We start from the raw sequence: 23,431 nt of genomic DNA on the forward strand, positions 1-23,431 counted from the left end.
ACTTCCTCTCTACTGCACGCCACTATATTGAAAAGGACCACCCCTTGGCCTTTTCCTGTGATTGGGCGACACCATACTCGTCTTTCTGAGATTGTCATCTGTGATTGGTGTGCTCCGATTGTCAGACGGAGCCTTTCTAATTCATTGCTTGGACCCATCCTGTCCGAAATCACCCCACACGTGACTTTTGCAAGACGCCACTGGTTGCCACCGACCGGTGCAACTGGTTCTCGGTTTTTGCTGGGTGCTGTGGAGGACAAATACCATTTTGTGTTGTTTGCATTGTTTGAGCTCTTTGTCCGTAGGAAAGCAAGATTAAATACTCTTGCAGCGAGCGAAAAACCCTCGAGTAGCCCTGTAAAAGTGGCAATACTACTGTATATCCCAGGCTCGAAGACATTAGGAGTCTCATATTTAAGTTAGTCATTACGTTTAAAAATATTTTTTCTCTCTAGAACATACTACTTGAAGAATATTGAATACTGAACCTCGCTTAGGGCTATTGAGTTGTAGTCTGTCCAAACATAATTATTGGTTGCAGCTTTACAGCTCGTGAAATGTATTTAAAGATGCGAGGTGAAGTCTTTGAAAGCAATGTGTTCTACATATATACCGTTCCCATATCATAACACACTGTTTATTTGTAAATGCCATGTAAATAAGTCTCCAAAACGACGAGTGTGCAGTATACGTGTAAATCTGTCAGAAATCGGAAATAACCAATAATTACAATAATTGTCTCTTACAGCGTCTTCCACAACTTTAATATTCTTTGTGGAATACTGTGTGAACAGATTCTCGCTTTTCCTTTCCTTTCCCTTACTCTACACATACATTTACTTTTCTTAAATAGTGCATGATATTAAATAAGCCCCCACTTTCTGAGCTGTAGGATTTGTTACTGAACCGAACCCAGTACAGAAGGTATTCCCCTTGCTTCAACATAGAGATTTTTTCAGCTTTTGAGAAGTAGTATTAAGTATAAAGTAGTATTTTCAGTATTAAGTAGTTCATATTAATCCACTCAGCCACATACCAGATATTAACAGTGTGAATTTGTTTGTGAATATATATATATACACAGAAATCCTCTGTATTAAAAACCCACAATTATCTCCTTTACAGCTTCCATCTCTTTCCAACCCAAGCATAGTCAAAGCTCTCATCAATTTTCACAGTTCCTCCAATGAGCTACGAGACAGGCGTTAAAGACAAAGCCCTTGAAGTGTCTGTTTGCATTGACGGGGAGTTTTCCTCCCACGGCCCCCACGGGAGCCCAACTCATCCCTCGGAATATCCGTCCCATGAGGACCTCCTGCACCCGCATGTCTTTCCACTCCATCCTTTGTATTCCAAGGACAACTCACTGCCTCTGTGTTACAAGATGAACCTTCACCCACCAGACCCACCAGCCATTTCAGACCTGCCAGGTGGACAAACATGAATCTATACAGCCTTCTTGTCCGCCTTGCTCGTTACTAACCACAGAACTCTCTTTTTACTATGACGGAAGCTGCTGTCTCACCAACCAACACATACAGTATCACAGAGGCAGCTGTATCACAACAGCACACATATACAAGGCACCTCTAACAATGTCAAGATCACCCAGAGAGCATCATGTTTGTCCAGAGGTATCATTTATTGCGCCCTGGATGTCCAAACTTTTCTTTGTTCTTTATTTTTCTGCTGATTACATCTTCTCTCGAAGGTATTGGATGTCTCCGTGAATCATTGCTGAAATATCTTGAGCGGACTTTAGCCATGAATTATATCAGTCTGATTCAGCCCTTAAAACTGTGATCCACCTAGAATTTCAGCACCAATGATGTTAGCGAAGAGAGTGCCATTAAATGATTGAGTTTACAGAATATTGTTATTTCTGACTGCCTGCAGAAAAACAATATAGCTGCCAACTACATCATCATTATCCATGAACTACTGAAGCATCACCTTTTTTTCGAAAACACGCTTAACATTAATTAAATTATGTGCTAGGACCGTGTGTATTTTTAAGGCAGCTGAGTGGACTGAGTACATTCACTGTTGTTGTGCAACTCTTGTTATGGTGATAATGGGGTCATGTGAACAGTTGTAAATCTTTCAAAGAGAGAGAGAGAGTACACAAAGTCCCATGGGCTACTGTCTGAGGGACATCTTTACAGGTAGATTTTTGTTAGCAGGGAAACCAATGAGCCTTGGATTAATGGCTGAATGGAACTTTCCAGTTAGGAATATTCACAACACAATACATGCATGGTAAGCAATTTGAGATTGATGCCTGTTGTTTCCAGGAAACAAGGCAGATAAACAATATTTCAAATTTCCTAATTTTGTACATAGTTCATTCCTGATACAGCTTCCTTCTCTGGAACTTCTGTGGTTCCAAAGTTGTTTTATTTATTGTAGTAATTAAAAAAAAGATAGTACTTGGATTACTTACATTTCAAAAGCTCCACTTATTGATAATTCCAGCACCTTCAAATACAGAACAGGCCCATGTTATTGGTGCGTAACAAAAATGTTGTGTAACGATTAATGTTATTTTAATGTTGTGTTTTTCACCACATAAGAATCGTTATAGCCATGAGTCACATGAAATGTTTTGCATAAATCCTAAATACAGCATTTCTAAATACAGCGTACATCCTAAATACAGCATTTCTAAATACAGCATACATCCTAAATACAGCATTTAAATATTGAGCACACTTGGTACTAGAAGGAAACGGTGTCACTGCAAATAAATGAAAGGAAGAACATTCCCATGCTCTTCATTTGAAGCTATATCTTTACAAGGGGAGAACATACAGTACAAACACTTCATAGGTAGCACCCCACTCCAGAATCAAACCCAGGACTCCAGCCCCACGGCAGTAATGCTAACCATTGCACCACCATGCCACCCATAACATTTATCTAGGAAGTTAATTAATAAATATGTTCACTTCTTGTGAAGTGCAATCTAATTTTATTATTTACAAATTTGATCTAAAAGAACATGCATCTGATGTAACGTTCAAACTGGTTGTTTAAAAGATGGGATGCTTTGTGCAATAGATGCTGCAAAAAGTAAATTATTTGTACATATTATCCCACAACATACATATTGAAGCAGTCAGTTGTGGTTTAAAGCAAGTGAGATACTAGAGAAATACATTTTCATACAACCAACTTTCACATAGTGAAATGTCATATCTGTTTTCTCGCCAAAGGCAAAACTGTATGTAACAACAATTTCTTGGACAGACTTCACTATATAGTAGGGGTTTCTAAAATTTCATGTGTATGGTTTTGTGTGAGATAAGTAATTTTTTTAACATAAGTGCATTGTTATGTAATAACTATGAAAACACTGTTTAAATATGCTTAGTAATTGCAATGACTTCCTCTTGCTTCCAAAATGTAATACTGAATATCCAAAGCATTATTTCAACTTGAATTACTGCTGCCAAGGTGCACAAACGGAGAACCCACTTTTCAAAAGTGATTTTGGATTCATCAGAAATCTGTCCTCTTGCATATTTGTAATTTGATTGTACTAGACACGGTAGTTTTCAGAAGTTTTATTTTTCTGTCAAAACTTTAATGGAGGTTGAATGACAGAAAGAAACACTCTACTGATATAGTTCAGGTGGGTAGCTGAGTCAGCATGCGTAGGCTGCAAAGGAACAAGTAATAGATTTATTCCATGCTGAAAACACCTGAAGAAGGCTCCACAGCCAATACATTGTGTTTTCTTTCTTCTTTTTTCAGCATGGAATAAACCTATTACTTGTTACTCTACTGATATTGTTTGTCTCTAGGTCTACTCCTCTGTTTTTGGATAATTCTGTATAATTGGATAATGGATAATTTCTGTAACCAGAAATTTAAAAGTTGTACCATGTATAAAATAAAATTACACATAATTATACTGTTATGGTAATGACTAAGGAAGTATACTGTAGCTCTGGGTTAAAGAGGGAGACTCACTGCATTTTAAATTTCATTTGTTCTTAAAGGATCACATAATTCTAATTTCTGTTTTTTTCCTTTATACTTTCATTCTCATATTTAGAACTACACTTTTCTTTTAAAAATCATGTTGTGCTGTTAATAAAATTATTATTTCTCATTTAAACAACTTTGTACACATTATGTAATACCCAGACCTATGCCTTAGGTTCTTTCTTTAAGAGATCAAAAGACACCCAGCACTACAATCAATAGACCTGTCAGGTAATCAATAGAATGAGAGCAGATAAGACTTCAGTTGATTGTTGATACCTTTCCACTACCTAGTGTATACATCAACCTTTGCTGTCGCTCCCTAAAACCCCTACATGTGAAATGATTATTCTTTTTTACTCTCCATAGTTTCAAAACAACATTATAAGGCTAATATTTTGAATTAATGAACAACATGTTATAAAGGCAGGCTTCATGAATTTTATTATTTTAGGGTTTACATTTATGGATGACCTTTTATTTAGAGAAATAGGAAGTTTCTTTAATGCAAATATGCAATCAAAATAACAGTAATGCAATGTGGGACTGTATTTGAAATTTTAAAACCTTGTGCTTGAAATTGTGCTTGAAAACTGAAAATCGTCCTTATTATGACAGTGTTCATGGACACATAGAGGATCTCTAACACTTTTTATCTTTTTAAATACAGCATCATGTTCAATCAGACATTATGTTACTATGTACCTTACATAGAGTATACCTTTAAGTATTCTTTAATATAGCTTTAATATATATAAATAATATAAAGGACCTTTTCCTGGTATTTGTTTGGTAAAGAACTTGCCACGTATATCTATAGCTTTCCCCCTTTGAACACTGAAGAAAAAGAAATACCTTATGAATTGAGTTTCAACCCATAAACTTCAGACTGAATGAAAAATTCTCACAGACAGGCCAGATCAATGTAATATTTAGTACATAGGTAAGTGACTGGAGTCAATGTGAGTCTCATCTCACATCAACTGGCTCTCTTTATATTCCTGCCAATTTAATACAATCCATACAATTTTCACTCATTTTGCAAGTATTTTCACATTGTAATTAATGGGAAACAAAAAGACTTTAACTAGTAGCCATAATTAATAATTAATTAGAATAGTAGAACTAATTAATAAAGAAAAAATACAATGTTCATTACAGATACTTCAAATTATTAGATAAGAAATCATTTGAGCACAAGTACAAACAGTAGTTGGAGTTTATGTAGTAAGGGTTTAAAAAATCAATTCCTACAGTAGTAAATGATCACCTAAAATTGATTGTATTTCTGTTTGTAACTGACTAAATTAAAATCTAACTTGAGCAAGTAGTAAATTTGTAGCTGTTGTTCCTCATTCCCCAGCCCAGTTCAACTGAGTTGGGGTCAAAGTCTAAAGCAGCCGGGCATGAGCTTGCATCACTCACAGAAACAAACACAGAGCCAGACTATGTTCTTCCCTCTCAGAGCTCTGTTTTTGTCATGTTTCTGTGACAGAACAGGACATACAGCACAGGCAGCACATCCCATACACCACAGGACTGATTCAGTCAAAAAAATATGAGAGAGTGCCAGGCCTTTTTTCACTAGGCCCAAGTGTCTGTGGGAAAAATTGAGTTTTCCTTTGTGGCCTGGGGTTATTCTCTGATTTTGGTGAGGAAAGTTACCAGACACATTTACAAACAAAATACTGTTGTACGTATATATACATATTGTACTGTTGCAAACATACAATAGGTAAGGTAAGGTTGACATTAACGCACACTGGGCACACATATAATGTTATTTATATTATAAACAGTGAGAATACAGGATTTTCAATTGTTTGAGTAGCATTTTTCCATGGGATAACCAAATACTGAGCTAAGTCTGGTGATTTCAGAAACATACCAGGTTCACTATTGTATTTAAGTTGTGTTAAAATTGCCAAAACAAACTGATTAAGAATATTTTTAAACAACCATTCAAAATAAATTATTTTAATGAAGGCAAGAACAGAAAAATATATGATTATTCCCCAATGCAGTAACAAAGTTGATACAGGCGTAATTGAATTGTGTTTGAGAACTGGACCCAGAGATTGAGATGTTCTGCTTCAACAATTAGCAAACTAGTCCAGGGAAAGAGTAGTCATATCAGCCCAGGACTGTGACATCTGTCTGATCCAACTTCATATTAATTTTCAGACTGTAATGGCTACAGCTCATGAAGTTTTATGCTGTCTGCAAGAAAATGAATCTGAATTCTAAGGCAAAATAGGGATGGCAGAAAGATGAAATTGTCATCTTTTATGGGCCTGAGGAGGTGGTGGAGAGTTTTGGTGTGTTTTCTTTACCAGTGAAAGCCCCTGACAGAACTGATGAATGATGAGAATGGGTGTGGAGACTTCATGGCGAGTGTCAGGCCAAAGAGCAGTGGACGTGTGATGTGTGATGATGTGGAGGGGAATGTCCTTTAACATGGGCACGCCTTTGGTGCAGATTGACGAAAACCTTACTGCCTTGCAAGAACACTTTGATGAAGGCCTTAAAACAACAGCTCTCCCATTTCTGCAAGCCGGAAATGGCTGATCCAGCAGGACAACTACCCTGTTCTGCGTTTACAGTGGCGAGAATTTGAGAATTTGAGAGTCCAATAATGCCGTGGTTCTTGACTGTGGTCTTGAAAGACCCTTTTATCTGCTGGTTTTCATTCTAACTGGGCCCTTAGGCACTAGTGCTAACAGAGGCAAGTGATCTGCTTTCTTGTTTAGAATTCCTCCTCCACTTAGTCCTTGACTTCAAAAAAGAAAAAGTATAATATTTGCAACATTATACTATCACCTCTCAACTTGCTAAGAATTTGCTCCCTTTTTGCAAAGCTCTTAATAGACAACTGGTGTATGATGAACAGACACAGCTGGAAATGATGTACATCAAGTAATCAAACACTCCAACAATGAATATTTATTTCCTTCTGCTTAAGCCCACTTGGGTACATAACAGCTAACACCCCTGGATGAGGGGAGATGTGGAAGGAGAAACAGATGACATAGAATAAATAAAGCAGAAAATCACCCATGAGACCACCTTACTAACGCCATCAGACAGCTTTGACTGCTTAAGTTAGATACAGCTGCACAAGAAGAGCGCTGGATCATCCTACAGCAGACTACCTTGGAGCAGATCAAGTCTATATGTATGCAAAGTCAGGGCTGTGTTAATGCTCAGTGAGGTTATACCAATATGACTTGGATGTTTTGTACCCTCGCAAGGTGTTTACCAGGTAGTATATGAGTGGAATGATATTGTAATGCAACGGGGGCTCAGGCGGGCGCCCTTGCCGCATTAGGTCGGCCCCATCCCGACTGAGGCTCAAACCCGGGATTTCCGCGTCTCTCTGCAGCGACCTAGCCCCGTGAGCTAAAGAGAGATCTCTTTACAGCCCAGTAGCTGTAGTCCTGCTATCACAGGGAAGGGCGGTGACGTCACCTGCTCTGGTACGCCGGCTCTTACACAGTACCTGTCGGCCGTAAGCGTTACAATATACAACAGGCAAGCACAGTGGTGTAGTGGTGTAGTGGTTAACATTACTGCCTCTCCGTACTGGGGCTGGGTTCAATTCCCAACCTGAGGCAAAAGCTGTGTGGAGTTTGTGGGTTCTTTGCTTTGTTCTTGTGGCTTTCCTCCCCCAGTTCAAAGACATACTGGTAGGTGAATTGGCCTGTGTGTGTCTGTTTCTGTGTGTGCTCTGTGGCATGTACAGGGTGCAGGGTGCAGCAGCTAGAAAATGGATGGATTGATATACAATATGTTTAAAATATTTGCTAAGGTCCAATGGACCTTCTTGTTGTATATCAGTATACAACCCACGTGTAACAACAGTGGGAAGCTTAGAAGTTGGCAGTTTATTAAATATTCACTTTTTGTTTTTTCATGATATTTTAAGATGTTGTATGGCGTATTCTGGACATTTTTGGCCATCTCTGATTAAACTGGCAATTACAGTGTTTCTTATCCTGCATGGTTGTCAATTATTGTTTATCGTTTTACCCCCGGTTTAGTTTAGAAAACCACGAACTGAATGACTGTATCAAGGCGTTTAAAACGTCAATCCTAAATTTCGTAACCTTTGTCCTCAGTCCACCACAAGATGGCGCCATCAACATTTAACCGACATCCACCTATTTGCAATAAGGGTTTAGTGCAAAGTCCGATACAGTATCAAGGAGAGTCCTTGCTCTGTGGCAGGGAAGCGGAGCACCCGCACAACCGGACAGAGAACATGAAAATTTGCCCAGGAGCTTGAATCGAAGCCAGGACCCATATACTGTGAGGCTGCGCGCTTACCTTCACAACCCTATACTTACCATTCAGCGCGCATACACTTTTCATTTTCTGCCTCAAAGTACTGTACCTTTGAATTTTCTACCCTGCCTTTCAGCAGGTGAAATGCAACAAAAGTACCACACAGCAGAATTTTTATTCTTCTGTGTTTACCCAAATCAGCAGTCTTAAATCCCATAGGGTTTCAGTTCAGCTCCTTATAAGATAAAATGAAATTACCTGCAAACGGATTTTCCCCTCGTCTTCTTGAATGCTTAACATCTGAGTACTTTAAAACAAGAGAAGCAAGAAAACATCGCTGACACATTTCCTCCTTATATTGGTTGAGCCTTTTCCGGATTAAGTGTTTTTTGGTTAACAGCCAAAACTATGCGTTTCTCCTTCCTATTTTGTCGGAGTGGAATTAACCTTTATTTGATCCTTTGCAGCCAACGCACGATGACGCAGCTCCAGTATTTGATATGTTTGATTCATCTGACCCTAGGAAGGCTGAGATGGAAACTGAATCATAACAACTAGATTCAAATGCACCTGAAAAGAAGACTCTGAGGGCTCTGTTGTATACAGTATGTTGTTCAGTAAATGGCACACTTACATAAGTAACTGGAATGCCATAATGATAAGTTATTGCATATTCTGGTGTGCAGTCAAGCTAAGATCATATAATCACAATCTTGGGTTGTTTTATCCTAGATAGACTAATATTATTTTCAACCATCCAGGTTCACATCAGCACCACCCAACAAATATCCTGCCGAGAATTCTGCAAAATCTTTTGTGACACAAGGCAAAATGAGAATTAAGTAATCTTTAACATCATAAAAATTAAGAGTGGTCATAGAATGAACCATCCCTCCACGTAGAACTGCACACATTGTACTTTCTGATTCATACATTATTTAAATAAAAGTATAGTTTGTGAAGCATAAGTGCATTGATACCAATAGGAATGTGCTGAGTTTATATCCGTTTCTTTTAAATCCTTATTTGACATGCCTAATACTTTATACTTTATGTTTAAGGTATCAATTACTGTAAAATCACCCAGAACAAAGCAACCACTTTGTCAGTAAAACTATTAAACTGCTTCATTTAAAATTAATGGCTGCAAGGGGTTCACAAAGCACACTTAATACAATATGAATGTCCATGGCAAGTTGAAATATGACATGCAAATCTGTTATTCTTATTAGTCACTAATAGTTACACATATTAAATTCCATGTTTAAGGTTTGTCAGAAGCAACTGTGAATTCCATGATACACTGAGAAACAGAAAAAGTTTAATTCAATAAATATTTATTATAATTATTGCAAAAACAAAATAATTCCTAATATATTCTATAGAATTGATCAAATTGAGTTTTAAATATTTTTTTTCCATCTCGATCCCAACATGAGAAACTAAAATAAAAATATCTTCTCTTTCAGCAGCTAGTGCCCGTGGTGAGAGGGCAGCTCTGCCTAATAACTCCACAGCATTTCTTATAGAACATAATTTAAAATGAAATGCCAAAATGTCCATTACGTGATACAGTATAAAGAATTAAGAAATATTTCTGTCTGAGCTCTTGCGAAATTGCAACACATTTATCATGTTGACCTTCATCTTAACAATGGCCTTCAGTTACTGAGTAACTGCAGCTTTCTGAGTACAATGATGAGCTCTTTCAAGTTACAGCATAACTGCACAATTATAACTATGCATTGTGATGATGTCTGCAAACATTGTATGTCAAGGCAATGGAGGATAGTGACACAGTGGCTCCACTCCAGCTCCTTGCCATCAGACTAATAACAAATGATAAGCTGCATACGCTAAAGTCATGCTAAGACCACATTTTAAATGTGACTTTAAGTGATTACAACAAACCATGCTGCCTTGTATAAAGAAATCAAGTTTTAGTAGCTTTGTTCTTCATTACCCGTTTAACAGAAAATACCTAATCTGCTCCTTAACCGTAGCTATAATAAGTCTTTTCCCATTGTGTTTTATGCTTTACTAATCAATATAATCAATAATATCTCTGACTTGTTATTTTGAAGACATTTTTATCACCCAAATCTAAAGGTAAGGAATGCTCAGCATGTTCTTCATGTGTGCTTTGAATTTGAATGTATGGCTTTGCTTAGCAATTTTCAAGAGCATAAACCACAATGCAATAAAGAAGGACAATTCAGGATGAATGGGAATAAGCTGGGTCTGTCAGTATATTAGTGTAGTCTCAATGTCAATGAGTAGCAAAGGTTAAGGAGTTAATAAAACCTGATCTTGTTAGGCAACATAAGATAAAAAGATAAGGTTGTGTTACAAATGGATGGCGCAAATATTCAAAGACATCCCTTAAATAAAATCAGACTAATGATTAGGGATATAGCACTTAGTACTTTACATGATAAGACCTGTATTTTACACCTTACTATTGCAATGCTTATCTTTAAAGTGAAATATGCATAGTAGTAAAAAGAAAAGAAAAAATAGCTATTGTTTTCCAGACTTTAAATTTGTAGCTTCGGAATATAAACCTCAAGGATAATAACGGGCTTGGACCAAACCAAACGATCTACAATCTGCGTTGTGAAGCATTATTTGAAGCAGACAAGCAGGGTTTAGAGAACGGCCATCAAAGTTCAGGCATGAGTCTCAGTTAAGTTTCATGTACAGAGTGGCCATTAAGTGACTACATGTATGTCATTTCTCCTTAAGTCCCACACCTTAGGCCATACTAAACACATTGAACACACCACTAGAGTCTGCAGATGTTTTTCACTATGGGGTGCAGCTTTGTTCTCCTAGAACTGAGATCACAGAGATATCAGGCTTGTCAGATGACCTGAGAAAATGTCCCCGAACAGACATTCTGTCCAGGATTACATCATATGCATGTAGTTCTACAGCAATTATTGTATTACAGGAGCAGCTTTATATGGCTTCCTTCATGACAAGGTGTCTCAAGGAATTTCTAGGATTCATGTCACCCAGTGACCTTTCTTAATAACCATCCATAAGACCAAGTCTACCATATATTACAGTGCTTGGAAGCTATTATTAACAATGCCAACTGATAATATAAACATACTACAATGAGTAAACCTCAGCAAAACGTTAGTGTACTTTTTCAGTGCTTAAGTAACACTAAACATTTTATCATTCTCTTGTTAGGGAAACGGTTCTGCTTGACGTTCAGAAGAAAGCTATTTTAAGAACTGTTATGTTTGCCAGACTTCACATACACCATGTTAATGCAGGCTTCCTCAGTGTATGGATGCAGGAAATATATTTGTCATCAGCGCACGTGTGAGCACTGAGACTTATTATGGTTGGCGCATTCAGGTCAGAAAGGATGAGAGAACATTTTAATCCCTCAGTATTTAAGAATGATACTGAAGCCATGTGGAGTAAATTACTCTCCCTCCGGAACAGAACTTCCAAAACAAACGTCCCACCATTGCTTTCCTTTAGATGAGGACTTAATCACACTGCGGATATTTCAAATCACACAAGAACACATGTTCACAAATAGAAGGTTTTACCCCATGGGGTAGGCCAAATAAAAAAAAACAAGATATAGTACCTGACTTGTCTCAGTAACCCTTACATTAATATGGCTGTTTCAAGCTGATCATATGGCGAGCAGGAGTGTGACCCGCTGGTAAGAGAACAGCTGCCAAATTCAGTTCCACATGTGGGTGAACTGCAGGGCACATTAGGCGGAGCTGTGATGTCATTGTGACTCACGTTGGAGGTCACGAATATGATGAAAGATGTAAGACTGTAGGCCTCAATCACAAAAGACAGTGTGCACCATAGCCAGTAATATGCCTGTGGATATGATGCACTTTACCACATGAAGACATTATGTGAATTTTGTTTTTGTTGCCGTTGCGAAGCTACTGTATGAAGGGCTGTTCTTTTTCACAATGGAAGGCTCCAGACCGGAATGCATGACCCAGAGAGCGATCAATGTTTCTACAGATCTGGAATTGATGCTGAATGTTCTGATGTGGAATGGAAGAACAAGGTGGAGCCTGAAGGCCCGGGCTTTGGCTGTCCGCTATTTAAAGGAGGCATAGACTTTTCTGCCATTGAGAGGCTGAGGGGGCCTGAAGTTATCTACCATGCGCTGCCTCTCCTCTTCTTCAGATGTGAACAGCAGCATTCTGAACTTTTCCATCTGTGGAGAGAAAGACACAGCTAAAGGCAGACATACTGGTCTTTGCACTTTTGTTGGCAAGACACTTGATCTTTCTCAGTCAGAAGATGGATGTCCCACCATCTCAAATAAATTTGATCAAAGAGACTACCATTTCTTCATGTCTGGAAATAATAAAATGTCCAATGAGATTTATACAGTGTGGCAGCTTGTCCTTTTTGATTACTATCAGCACTCCAGTCTACAGTCAGCTGTCTATATGATTTTTTTTTTCCTCATTTCTCTTTATGCAGTGTAGATCCTACTATGATATGGGTAATCCATAAGTCCATTATTAGAAGCCATTATAAAGCACTTTTCTTGTCCTCAAATAGAAAAGCACTGTATAATAAATGTCAACAGGTTGTTGACAACTATCAACAGCACTTGAGTTCAAGACTATTCTGCTTCACAAAACAACCCAAGCCAAATTCTAAATGCAAATACCACGGATGATTAATCATTAACATGTAAGGAGCACAGATCTCAGAAAATGAGGAATCAGAATCGTCTTGTACTATTTCATCTTTGAACATCAAAACAGTCATAAAAGTGCTTGTGCAATCTGATTCCTGGAAAACATTTTTGCTTAAATACCAAGAAATCAGAAGATTGGAGCAGGGAGGTTTGAGGCATGGAACCTGTCCAAGCCTTACGAGAAACAAATCCACACAGCTAATTTTGAGTCAGGCAACAGAAAACTTTACCTATCACACAAAGTAATGTATATCAAGCAAACATGTATATTGAAATCCTGATAGATTTTTGCCAACCCAAGGTGAAGAGCTGTAGAGAAGAGCAGGTATTAAACAAACTTCTTATAGATACCACGGTACAAGGGTAATATTCACTAATAATAATACAAATCTTTGCAGAAGGATATGGCACTTCTAAAATTCACCGCCTCTGACATAAATTGTTGATATAGGACTGTAACTACATAATTCATGTAGTTTTAATACTCCATTAAACAGCATTACTGAAAAGGACTTCATAGACTATAGTGATTCTGGAGTCCCTGTAACAGTCATAGGAATATATAAACCTCAAGATGTGTATTAGATTAATGTTCCTTTTACAGAACATCCACAAGTCCATTAGTCACAATTACATTTTAAAAAAGAAAGCACTCTGAACCTGCAGCTCTCAGAATCTAATTTGCGAGGGTAGCATTTTACTGTGCTCTCCATGAACTGTAAACAGACATCTCAGAGAGAATTCTGCTTTCCCCCCATATAATAAGAATCTTGAAAAGAACATCTCTGTGGGTTGCAAACAGGTTTCAATGAAAATTAACTGTCTTGGCAGATTTTGAGTTTTTACCAAGGGCATTTCGCATTCTAAGTTAAACAAGTCCCCATTTGATTTCAAGAAAATATAAATTTGAAATGACCTTTTTAATTAAAACGTATAGACATTCTAATTAAACTACAGATCAATAATTGTACAAGAATACACAAAATATATGAAAAACGTATTTTTCATTAAAGTTAATGTCCCTGTTCACATAATGTGCATTTTGTCAGTGCAGTAGCCTCTACCTTGTGTGCAAGATTGCAGAGCCTAGTTGCTGTGTGTGTAAAATCCAGGTTGGTGTTCCTTAAAATTATCGAGGTGCCCACCTGTTTCTCAGAAACGTGGATGGGCTCTTTGAGGACAATCCAGGTGACACTCTCATACAGTGGAGGTGTGGTGAGTGAGCCAGGGTATGTCCAGAAGTTAAGACTGTTTGGCAGAAGGCACTTAGGATTAAAGCCCTTGAAACCTGCAGCTGTTCCCTGAGAAACATAGAAATCCAATCAGATTTTTTGTCTCTGAGTAACAGAATAATGCATTTAGCAGCAGAAAGGAATTCAGAAGGACTAGAAGAAAAAAGAGAAGGTATAAACCTTATTTACATGTAAGAGAAAGCACCTACCTTAAACCTGACCATATATAAAGCATCAGTTAGCTTGTTTAAACTTCTGTGTTCATTCCCAGTCTGAAAAAAACAGTAATAAAACCATTAATTCGGAAGGCTCTTTCGCTGTCTCAGTATACATGCAACACAAAGCTCCACCTGCTACAGTACATCCAGAACAGCTCATCCGGCTCATGCAAAGAGAATAAATTAGGGCACTTCCCAGCAACCTCTCCCCCCACCCACCTCCCTGTCAGTGAAGACAATGTGCTTCTCACCTCTAAGAAAATGCCAAGGACAGCCAAACCATCAGGGGCTGATGCTGCCTCCCCGAACGACTTATATTTGGCAGCATTCCAGTGAACTAGATGAAGCTGTGGAGCGAAATGCCACAAATGGGTTAGGAAGGAAGCGTTTTAGGAAAAAATAGGTTCAGTCCATTTTAATTGTGTGTAATAAATGAGAAGAAAAACCATATTGCAAGCTGTGAGAATTCTGTAAGATGATGCTTTATTAATACAGTAGGATAATTTTGGGGGATAGGAAAGTGCATCTCTGAAATTGTTTTTTATGCTGTAGATCCCATGTAAAAGCAGAACAGTTGTTCTGCTGTAGTTTATTTCCAGGTCCATTCGTTGCTCTCACCTCAGAGACGTAGGACTTGCCGTTGACAGTGTGCTCGGAGCCATGACTGCCCTTTCCCCCCCAATGGAAGTGGAACTGCTTCAGTCTGTAGGGGGCATCCAGGGGACCTCCTTTGATCACTGCCAAGACAAATCACAAAGCTGTCCTGTCATTCTTTCTCTCAGCGACAGATAGCACAATAACAATTCAGGGAATCATCAGCAGGAAGCAGAGTGGCTCAATGTTTAGCATTGCTCCCTCACTGTCCTGGGGCCCCGAGTTCAATTCCTGGGTGGAATTTATCTGAGTGGATTTTGTTCTCCCTCTGTTTGCATGGGTTTCCTCCAGGTGCTCCGCTTTCGTCCCACAATCCCAAGACATGCTGGTAGGTTGATTGGCTTCTGGGAAAATGGGTCCTGGTGTGAGTGTGTGTGTCTGTGCCTGCCCTGTGATGGCCTCGCCCAGGCAGTATCCTATCTTGTGCCCATTGCTTACTGGGATAGGCTCTGGCTCCCCCGCCACCCTGAACTGGAAGAAGCGGTCAGGATATCAATGGATGGAATTATTATCGTGCAGGGGAGTTTTTCTATGGGTTCATTTCAAAGATTCATCACGGTACTCATCGTGTGCAAATAATTATACAAAAGGTCTCCTTGGAGTCCTCCTAGTCATCATTTGCGAAGTTTATCTAACAAAATATCTAAGTATCAACTTACCTTAGTATTTGCACCCTGAAATTTTTTTTCAAGCTCATTGGAAGTATCTTTATAGTTCGGCACAATGATCAACAGCAGTCAAGACAATAACAGAATGGCAAACGGTCAAAGATCCAAGTACAAGACTGAACATCTTAGACACCTGATCTAAATTCCACTCAAACACAATGGTTGGCCCTAATGGATACTGGGTTCTCAAGACACACAGCAATCGAAAGGGAATCAAATTAGATTATTCTTTATTGCCACACAACAATAGCTGGTGGAATTTGCTATCGGTACAGCAAGAGCGCAGATGAGACATACATACAACATATACAGTACAGTACAAATTGAAATAAGACAGAAGACAGACAAACATCACATACATCACATCGCCACATACATATGTAAACAATCACTTCTATTAGACAAAAAAAGCCATGACAAGTATCACTTAGTCCATCGATAGCTCATATAAAAAAGTATTATAAAAACTAATATGGACACAGTCAGTTGTATTCTACAGTATAGTTTATAAGTCCTTGTGGATGTGCATTGTTTTACTTCATTTAAAAAATATAGCTAATAGTTTTATTACTAGATCTTTTCAGTTGATGTTTTAACAGAATATAATTTTTAGGACTGAGTTATTTTAAACAGGTAATACAGAAAGCATGAAGCAGCAAGCTGACACTGAAATCAAGGCCTGCATGGTTGCCAGCTATTCAACTGCATTTCAGGACTTTTGAGGACATATATGTGGAATCAGACCAAACCCTCCTGTAAAATACGCCAACACTCTAACATAAGAAAAACCTAAAGTAATCTGCACGCTGGAAGAAAGGTAATAAATAAGATGAGGCCCATCTATCCCATCTGATAGTTAATTGATCCAAGGTTTTCATCCATCTGTCTCTTAAAAGAAGCCAGAGTATCGACTTCAACAACATGGCTCAGTAGCTTTTTCCTAACTCCCAACATGCAAAACACTGCTGTTGCTGAAATAAACAAACTGTAGAAGCCAGTATTACCTTATTTGAGGTATAAAAATGATTTGGAAGTATAAAAATACTTCTATACCAAATCAAGACTTTTCAGTGATACATCTGAACATTTTTTTTATACAGCAGCAACTTAACCATGTCAAGACCAGCACTGGTAGCAAGCTTGATCATTCAATTTATCAAAATGTATTACTTTGATATCAAAGCTTACATTAGAAATTTTGAAGCTCTTAGCTCAGTTTCAGCTAAAACCATCTTGTGTTTTAAGTCTGCTCTTCCAGGGACAGGGATTATAAGGTCCAGTTTCACATACATATGTCAGAAGACACAGTCATAGAGCACAGGAAGGCATCATAGACAGCCACTGAGGGGACAGTGTCTATTGGAGACCCATAACCTTCTCCAGCTCCAGACCCTACGTAATCTTTGCTCCATGAAATTGACGCATGCAAAAAATATAAATGGTTTTAAATCTTTTCCAGAAACAAGCAGGTCTTTTGATTCCTTGTAAACATAATCTTGTTTAAAATAATATGTATTACAATAATTGATCTTAAAATAGAGTGTTTTATTGTGCAACATGCAAAATTTCCAGCCATGTAATTTGAATCTAGTATTAAGAGTGGTTTTGCTAGTTCCTGTTCAAGGCTTAGAATTTGCCTGAACATGCAAATTGTCTGTCTTCTGAACCTGATAATGAAGATTACTGAAATGTTGTGTATATTCACTGCAATGTAGCTGCAAAGACATTTGTTTTTTTAAGAAGCCATTAATATAAATAAATAAATTAATTAACTAATAAGAAAATAAATAAATTGGGTTGAATCACTTAGGTAATTGATTTTCCTTTTTTAATCAGAAGTTTGGTGTGGTAGATAAACAGGTAAACAAGGGGACGTGTTACTTCAATTATTGTTGATGTGATGTAACACTCTTTCAGAAAATGCTGTAGTAATTAATATACACTATCAATACAACTTTCTAGCCCAATCACGTCAGATCTAATTAATGAAGCAAGGCTGCACTGGTTATTACTGGGATGAGGGAACTCCAGGTAAAGCCAGCTTGCTGCTGTACTGGTGTAGATGCTAAACCAAGCTCCTGATTTCTTGATCAGTGAAGATCCCCTGGCACTGTTTGTAAGGGTGGAGGTGTTAACACCAGTGACTTGACTATATTCCACTTTGCGCAGTATGGCCTCCCTTTTAATTCAGTTGCTGAAGCAATTTCTCATTTCTCCATCTGATCTGCTGTGTAGTGAGGCCACTGATACAGGATGGTGCCCAATCATGTGGGTCCTGCAGTTCAGTGCTGACAGGTCCCCTCGTTTGGAAAAAACACTTTGGCATCCTTTGGAATGAAGCTATACAAATGTAATGAATTATTATTAATAAGTTATCATATTTTCAGGTACATAATTAGTGAAACAAACAATAAATTCAGTATATATGATGTATTATATTCTGAAAAGTGAATATAACATTTCATCCAATTAATAAAAAATCATCAAAGCATGGCCATTAGGATGGGGCATATCTGTGTCTTTGACTAGCTAGTCCCCTTTTCCTTTTCTGAGTCTACCCCCACTCATAGTGCACCAATGTGGTCATGGTCCTATGGTTCTGCTGAAAAAGGGTTATGCAAAGTCATGCACTCACTAAGCAAATATAGTTCCTTGTACGCAAAAATTGGCGAACCATGCTTACCATGTGTGAAGACTTTCTTTACGTATACAGAAGACGGTATCGGTATAAGGAGAAGTGTTCTTGCACTAAATTCAAAATTGTAAAATGAACACTCTTTTTATTCATTTGATATGATATTGAGATAGATATAATCATTCAGTGAATTTGTATTTCAGAAGCACAGCTTTTGAGATAGTCTAAAAAATTCCGTAAAAAAGAATTTGAAGTTTTTAAACTATAGCTCTTTTGTACTTTTCTTTCAGCTCAACAATAGTTATACAATTTATAGGCTTTGGATATTTACAAAAGCACCTGTAGGAGTAAAGTTGACATCCACGGTCTTATGCTACTATGGTAACAGTTTTAATCATTATTTCCATGATACACAATGTCCTGGACACTGGACTCAAAATTAGTATTATCATAAGGTTACCTTATGTGGGTTGCATGTGGGATGGATGTGAGTTGAATTTGGATTCTGTTCTGTTTTATGTTGAGCAGATGTTCAATAGGTGCTTCTACCTTCTATCATTCTTTATGGCACAGTCTGACACGTAAAACTCACCAGTTTTGTCATCCACATCCTCAAACTCCACCACTACAGAGTGCCCATTGTTTGAGATGTTGAGGGACGTACAACTGTCATAGGACACAGTCAGAGAGGAGAGCCTTGCATCATAGACAGCCTCTGAGGAGATGATGTCGATTGGAGACTGCCGTTTCCCCATGGCAATAGGATAGTCCCTGTGCCATTCAGAGGGACCTAAATGAGAAACTAATGTATCATTCTGTTGCTTTTACATCAAGAGGATCAATAAAGAACAGAAAAATGTTAACAATAAGATTGAGGACAGTGCACCATTCACTCCTGTTCTTAGACATTATTGAAGTTTCATCTATCTTTAAGCTGTTTTATAGTTTTAATGATCCCCTTTTTGACTGTTGGATCATGGTGTTGTTCTTAACAGCCTACTGTGTAATTATTGTGAAGCTTCTATTATATATCATGATCAGGATTGGATAAATGTCCAACTGAGAAATGGATATGTATTTAACTTATTTAGGCAACATCCTCTTGGAAGGTCACATTGAAACTGCCTGTGTTGTTAAAATGGATCACCTTCCTCACTTAAATCTATTTTTGCCGCTATCATTGGGATTTCTTAGTCTGTGCATTTTAATAACAGCAAAAGGAAACATTGACTTGTCCATCCATAGTTGTGAAAGGTATTTATGGAGCATAGCAAAAAATAGATAAAAGTATATGTTAATGGCCAGATATACTAGAAATGCAACTGCTAGTTTCTTCATAACACTAGAAGACAATGCAGGATAGAAGAAGTGTTTAGTTAGCTTTTAAACGGACATAAACTGCTGCCACCTTCTCATTGAATTGTTACAATATATTTTTAATTGAGACAATGAGAAGCGTTTACTTGCATTAGCGATCGCATCAAGAACATACATTATAGGGACTTATCAAACTTCTTGTTATTAGTTGTTATTATTTAGTGTCCAATTTTTTTTACAGCTATCATTTTAAATATTGAACCACGTGTTAGAACAAATATTGCCTCGGCACACTTATGCAATGTTAAGAGTCTTTCGGTCTGATTCGTTTGTCTTCAGCGCGGTCTGCTTTGACGTTTTAATTTTAGCATAAAAGTATCCCTACCCCCACAGAGGTTCTCCTGAGATTTTCAAGCTTGATAGGACATCATTGAGTTATCCCTTGAGAAGAACTGGGCTAATCTAGCATTAACTGTTACCTTAAGAAAAAAATAGATGAAATGTCACCTCAAGGTTTCAGTTGTAAGCTAATTTTAAAACGGATTTACTTGTCAGGCTACCGTTTTGTATTAGGGATTGCAGTTACACAGCATTCAGTTCAGGTATTTGCGGTTTGCAGCGACTATAGGTACAATCAAAACGCCAAGGCTTGAAAATGTTTTTTTAATAAGAATAGTATCGAATAGAAAAGCGTGTGTCATTGCATTTTGTGATGAATCGTATTGTCAAGAACGCGTGAAAGCCTAAGCTAATTAATCCGATAATAAGAATTCCTATTGAGTGGATGGAGGGATGCAACATGCCGATATTGTCGCTGATGTTACTCACCGTTTTCCTCTCCATATCCCCAGTGATGGCCAGTCATTTTGGTAATCCCTCTAGATTTCCCAAATCAGAGGCGACGTTCACATATAACTAAAGGCTTTTACAACGTTACGTCTGTGGGATAAGGCTGTGGGATAAGGCTGGAGATAAATGAGGTGTCCCTGTTTTGAGCAGGTTTTTAAAGGCACGGTGTTGATGAAGTTTCAGAGGTGTGGAGTCAGGCTCAGCGAATGAGGACTGTAAAGATCCTTCACTCCGCCCCTCGTAGATACCCTCACAGCTAAGAAGCGATGCTCCTTTTCTCAATTTTTTGTTCATTATCGTGATGCTCTGGTTCGAAAATGTAAAGACTGACCTCCGCGCGTCCTCTTCAGCGCCATACGAGCAATATCTGAAGATTTCAAACCACAGCTTGGTTAAATTTACTGCTGCACAAGCGCATTGTGTCAGCTTTATCAAAAACGCGACATAGGACATAAAGTTGCTCAGACCCTTCTAGACAAATCTATTTAATTTACCGTAGCTACTTCGCTGTGTATAGCTGTATTTTACAGAGATAGTGTTCAACATCGGAACTGCTGTAGATTCTTGCAGTTTCTGGTCATTCAAAACCCTCCATATACAATGTAAGTGTAACAGCTCGGTCAAAATCAATGTCAAATGTCACACGATATCTTCATTCATAACTTGGAAGACTGTATTCTCAACCTTATCTTACCACATCTACTGTGCCATACTGATAAAAATATATTGTACTCTAAATCAACGTTCTTATCAAGCACAATATAAATCAAGCAAATTACAGATTACACTATTACGCTTTTTTTAGTTCTTTTACTGCTGTTGTTGCAAGATAACTGTAGTAACTGTATAACTGTAACCTAACTATGGTTACTAAAACTTTTTATTGTCTTTCTCAGAAAATGGGTATAAATGATTACTGGCACATGATTTAGTTTGTCTGTAGGATACATGGCAAATCCTAGCTTGTTTTTAGGAGGCACAGTTGAGTTAGTGCAGGTTTTACACAGTTCTTGGGTGCTGAGTTTAAGAGTAGGACAATGTCTGTGTGGAGTTCTCATGTTCTCTTTGTGTGGGGAAGTGCTTTGGTTTTAGAATCAGTATTTCCTTTACAGTAACAGAATATATATATACTTTACTTGCATCATAATGGCACTTTTTATGTCAATCATTGGGAAACTAAGCAAATGGAGACTCAAAACAGATTCTACAGGCTGCCTTATAACTGATTCCTATTTACAAAACTTGCTGTTGATCAATTGAATGTATATGTAGTGAACCGTTGATGCCTATACAGCGATTCTCTGTTCATTTTTGCAATGAATGGGTAAACTGGGACTAATTGAAGAGGGGCCAGCAGGGGGCGCTCACCCTGTGGTCCATGTGGATCCTAATGCCCCAGTATAGTGACGGGGACACTATACTGTAAACAGGCGCCGTCCTTCGGATGAGACGTAAAACCGAGGTCCTGACTCTCTGTGGTCATTAAAAATCCCAGGGCATTTCTCGAAAAGTGTAGGGGTGTAACCCTGGCGTCCTGGCCAAATTTCCCATTGGCCCTTACCAATCATGGCCTCCTAATAATCCCCCTCTATGAATTGGCTACATTACTCTGCTCTCCTCCCCACTGATAGCTGATGTGTGGTGAGTGTTCTGGCGCACTATGGCTGCCGTCGCATCATCCAGGTGGGGCTGCACATTGGTGGTGGTGGAGGGGAGTCCCCATTACCTGTAAAGTGCTTTGAGTGGAGTGTCCAGAAAAGCGCTATATAAGTGTAAGCAATTATTATTATTATTATTAATTCTTTCAATTTTGTACTTTTTGGATAAGTGCTCATTTTCAAGCAATCAGACATCCTTCTTAATTAGCTTTGACTAACTGGACAGCAGTTAGTCATTTTGAAAACCACTTACTCTAACCATCCAGCGTTCTTAAACTTACTCTGTGTTGAAAATAATTGGAATAGCACAACTTGGCCATGTACAAAATAAGGGATTTCCTATTGTTAATTATTATTAACTTAGAAGTCAATTATTAGAGGTCTTATTGATGTTTTTTGTTAAAAAAAGACCCTGATATTTTTTATCTAGCTATTGCTACAACTTGAATGCTCTTCCAGACCCAGTGAGCTGAACTGAATTTCTCTGCTCTAATTCCTTCTCTCTCATAACTTATATGACCTCTTTATATTATGGATACATGACTAACTTTAGATTAATTTCTGATTTTATTTTGTGACCCAGTTTATTGCTTCATGTTTTCGGCTTTTTAAATGATTTTCTGCTTATGCTCCTTGCCTTCCTGTCACCAAGCTCCATGTTTTCTTCTCTTTAATGCTTCTCTATCACTGATTTATCCTAAAGGATTTGTAGAGCAGGAATTCAGTAAGAAAACATTACATTGTAGTTCAGAAGCAAAGCTCAGATGTGCAATTATTTAGCTTACATGTTATCTTTCTATTTGTACATTCTCAGGTGAATATGTACCTCATTACCTCTGAAACAGTTTTGAGTAGAATTATTTCCATGTGCATTTTAGAGGTAAAGTCAAATGATTTTTCTCCAATACAATTTATATAGCAATACTGATTTGTTGAAAAAGAGGAAGGGAAATTTATGACTCATAAAACACTTATTTTATGCAATGAACATGGAGCTGTGTGTTTCCCATTCGATATACTATGTACTGTGTGCAGATAACATTTATAAATTATGTTAACAAACACATTTTCTTTCTAGAGCAATATAGTTTAGTGTGTTCAGAGAATTACCTGAGGTGATGGATGGCTGCAATCAAGTGGTAACTATCCTCTTTACTTAGTAATAAATGGCTATCAGTAAGCAAAATTCTTCTCTACTGGTACTGCTTTTTACTTTTC

The 23,431-nt window shown here is 37.9% G+C and overlaps 1 protein-coding gene across 1 annotated transcript; it reads right to left on the bottom strand.

The window, feature by feature from the left end:
- Nucleotides 1-9,594: 9,594 nt before the first annotated feature.
- ca7 (carbonic anhydrase 7) lies at nucleotides 9,595-20,683 on the bottom strand. Its single transcript, XM_088939149.1, has 7 exons — nucleotides 20,535-20,683; nucleotides 18,982-19,179; nucleotides 15,051-15,169; nucleotides 14,684-14,779; nucleotides 14,424-14,486; nucleotides 14,128-14,283; nucleotides 9,595-12,487 (listed from the first exon to the last, which is right to left on the bottom strand). The coding sequence occupies exons 1-7, from the start codon at nucleotides 20,569-20,571 to the stop codon at nucleotides 12,368-12,370; spliced, it is 789 nt and encodes a 262-aa protein (XP_088795275.1). The 5' UTR covers nucleotides 20,572-20,683; the 3' UTR covers nucleotides 9,595-12,367.
- Nucleotides 20,684-23,431: the final 2,748 nt, after the last annotated feature.

The sequence above is a fragment of the Atractosteus spatula genome, chromosome 21 (assembly GCF_055471065.1).
Source record: "Atractosteus spatula isolate fAtrSpa1 chromosome 21, fAtrSpa1.hap1, whole genome shotgun sequence".
NCBI classification, from domain to species: Eukaryota; Metazoa; Chordata; class Actinopteri; order Semionotiformes; family Lepisosteidae; genus Atractosteus; species Atractosteus spatula.

Excerpts from the sequence above, each read along its gene's own strand:
- ca7 (XM_088939149.1), bottom strand. The coding sequence starts at position 20,571 with ATGACTGGCCATCACTGGGGATATGGAGAGGAAAACG. Across the intron at positions 14,284-14,423 it reads TATATATGGTCAGGTTTAAG|GGAACAGCTGCAGGTTTCAA; the intron begins GTAGGTGCTTTC and ends TATGTTTCTCAG. Across the intron at positions 12,488-14,127 it reads TCCACGTTTCTGAGAAACAG|ATGGAAAAGTTCAGAATGCT; the intron begins GTGGGCACCTCG and ends TTCTCTCCACAG.